At 33.0% G+C, this 2,500-nt stretch overlaps 1 protein-coding gene across 1 annotated transcript; it reads right to left on the minus strand.

The window, feature by feature from the left end:
- Positions 1–1,386: 1,386 nt before the first annotated feature.
- LOC133315290 (auxin-responsive protein SAUR32-like) lies at positions 1,387–2,238 on the minus strand. Its single transcript, XM_061516889.1, has one exon. It carries the CDS (start codon positions 1,913–1,915, stop codon positions 1,562–1,564), a length of 354 nt encoding a protein of 117 aa, XP_061372873.1. The 5' UTR covers positions 1,916–2,238; the 3' UTR covers positions 1,387–1,561.
- Between the last annotated feature and the right edge of the window lie 262 nt (positions 2,239–2,500).

Below are 2,500 nucleotides of genomic sequence, written 5' to 3' on the forward strand. Positions count from 1 at the left end.
GGTATCAAAAGATCCTGCCTCATATATATATATATATATATATATATATATATATATATATATATATATATATATATATATATATCCAACATGCACTTTTATGTAAGAGGCCATTAACTTGAAGGGATGCCGGAAAAGATCAAACTCTATAGTCTATATTACTGGTCATAGAAACTATGATATCATGTCATGCTACTAACATGAGTAAGTATTCTATCTTTAACATTTTGCTTCTAATTAGGTTATTCTTTATTTGAAAAATATTTTTACTTACATCCTAATTTTCTTCATTAATTAACAAAAATATAGTAATTTTGTTTTTTGAATTATAGGATCGAACTCGAATTTGAGACTTTTAGTCAAGGGAAGCATGCTCCTTTCAATTTGAACCGATGATTTTTGATCAAATATATATAGTAATGTTTATTGACAAAGAATCTAATGCTCAAATTAGGTAACAGACTGCATTCTGCAATGAATCCAGAACCAAAAGAAAATTTGCTTGAGATAGTATTTTCGATTTCATAATTGATTAATGGTTTGTCTTTGTTTCATATATTCCATCTTAACTTTTTCCATATCAGTTATCCAAATCAGATTATTTAATAGTTCAATATAATATTATCTTTTTTTCGGCTCATCATATTCTAACTCAAGCACTGTTATGAAGATAACAGAATTTAATATTAATATTAAAGATGTCTAGGGCCTCCTCAAATGAAAGGCTACCCCGTAACCCTCTTCTTCCATGGTGTTTCAATATATCGTGTGTAGGTTTTAATAATCGATTGCAGTGGCCTGCAACTATTATCAAATCTACTTGGTTATGATCTCAAATTAGATTAGATCGATTTTAATTAATATATACAATATTGATTTTTATTTTTGCAGGCTCCATAATTTTAGATATTTTTCTCACGCCCACATATCAGGATTTGTTACTTGATGGTATGATTAATAGGGTGTGTAGCAATGTTCCTATCATAAGAATCTCATTATGCTCTGCTACGGATGGTTCTGCTTCGATCTTTTATTTCATCTAATCTTTAATAAATTAGTAATTGGAGTAATTTATTTCGCTATGTACTCCAATTTTTATCAAACAAAAGATATTTTGCATTCGTGGGCCTCTAATACATCATAATTATCTGTCTAACCTGGAAAATATCCATTTCTGTTTGCAGCAAGTTGATATTGTGGAACCATTTTCATTCATTTCCGGCCACCTCACAATAGACAATGACATTCCCATTAAATTCATCTTCAACACAAAGGAAAGGAAAAAAGAATCGAAAAGAAAAAATCAAATATAAGAAAGAAAGAAAGAAAAGGATTTCATTTTTTTAAACTATCCATATTACAGATGATAAGACAAAATTATTGGGAAAATTTTTACAATTGCACGCAATAAATTTCTGTTCATCGTTTTCTAGCTCATATACATGAATTTTCAGGGACCTATCCCCTGTCCATAATAATAAAGAAACAAGCGAAATTTACATAGCCTAAAGTTCCACTAGATAACCTAGAGACTTGGAAGTTCTAATAGAGCTATATGTGATCAAGCCCTGAAGCAGCCAACGAGGTGGTGGTGGTGTTGTTGTTGTTGTTGGAGTGACCTGTCCCTATCAATCATGTGTTGAACATGCTTAAACTCCTGCACTTGACAAGGTATAATTATGGTTCCCTGCTGAGCAAAACCATACTCTTCCTCCGCCTCCTTCAACAGCTGAGAAAACAGTGGGTGGTTGAGGTAACTCACGGGCACCGTTATTCTCTGTTGCTCTTCGCCTTGACCAACCTTGATTGCCATGCACCCTTTTGGTATATCTTTGGTAATGACTTCTTTTCCATGGTGGTGGTGATGGTGATGATATGTCACCGCAACTTGTCTAAAGCTTTTGCCCAACATCATAAGTAAAGACACAAGCCAAGCCCCAAAATTTCTAGATCATCAGAATGATTTGTTAGAAAAACAAAGGGGAAGAAAAAGAAAAAACAAACAAGCAAACAAACAAACCAAGAAGCAGATAGAAGACGGCTAGGTAGAGAAGGTAGGAATGAATGGATATGTAGAAGCGTTTTTATTGCAAGTGATGAATAGGAATCAACTCCGAACATAACAAAGAAGAAAAGGTAATTACGAATAAGACGGCTGAGTAAGAGAAAAAGAGTCAACTGAGGTGAGGTGAGGTGGGGGAGGGTGGATTTGGTCACTCGGAATAATTCATTGGTAAAACTAAGTCGACCATTTAATTTTACGCACAATGACAAGTGGGACTCTGATATTAGAAGCTAAGGAGAGAGAGGAGAAAGGATAATTGTTAATGATTAATGATATTTGACTTAAATTGTATCAGATGATATTTTTTAATTTAATTTAACAGTATTTAAAGGGCTTTTTCACCCTTTTGCCCCTTATTAATTAATTAATAACTATTTTGCCCCTGATTCGAAACTATCTACCAATCTGCCCCTCTTTAATCGATTACCTTGCATT

Source organism: Gastrolobium bilobum, unplaced genomic scaffold (assembly GCF_033153095.1).
Source record: "Gastrolobium bilobum isolate Gb01-03AN ecotype WA unplaced genomic scaffold, APGP_CSIRO_Gbil_v1 utg1030, whole genome shotgun sequence".
NCBI classification, from domain to species: Eukaryota; Viridiplantae; Streptophyta; class Magnoliopsida; order Fabales; family Fabaceae; genus Gastrolobium; species Gastrolobium bilobum.

What these genes read in the sequence shown, in the direction of transcription:
- LOC133315290 (XM_061516889.1), bottom strand. Translation starts at nt 1,915, where the DNA reads ATGATGTTGGGCAAAAGCTTTAGACAAGTTGCGGTGACATATCATCAC.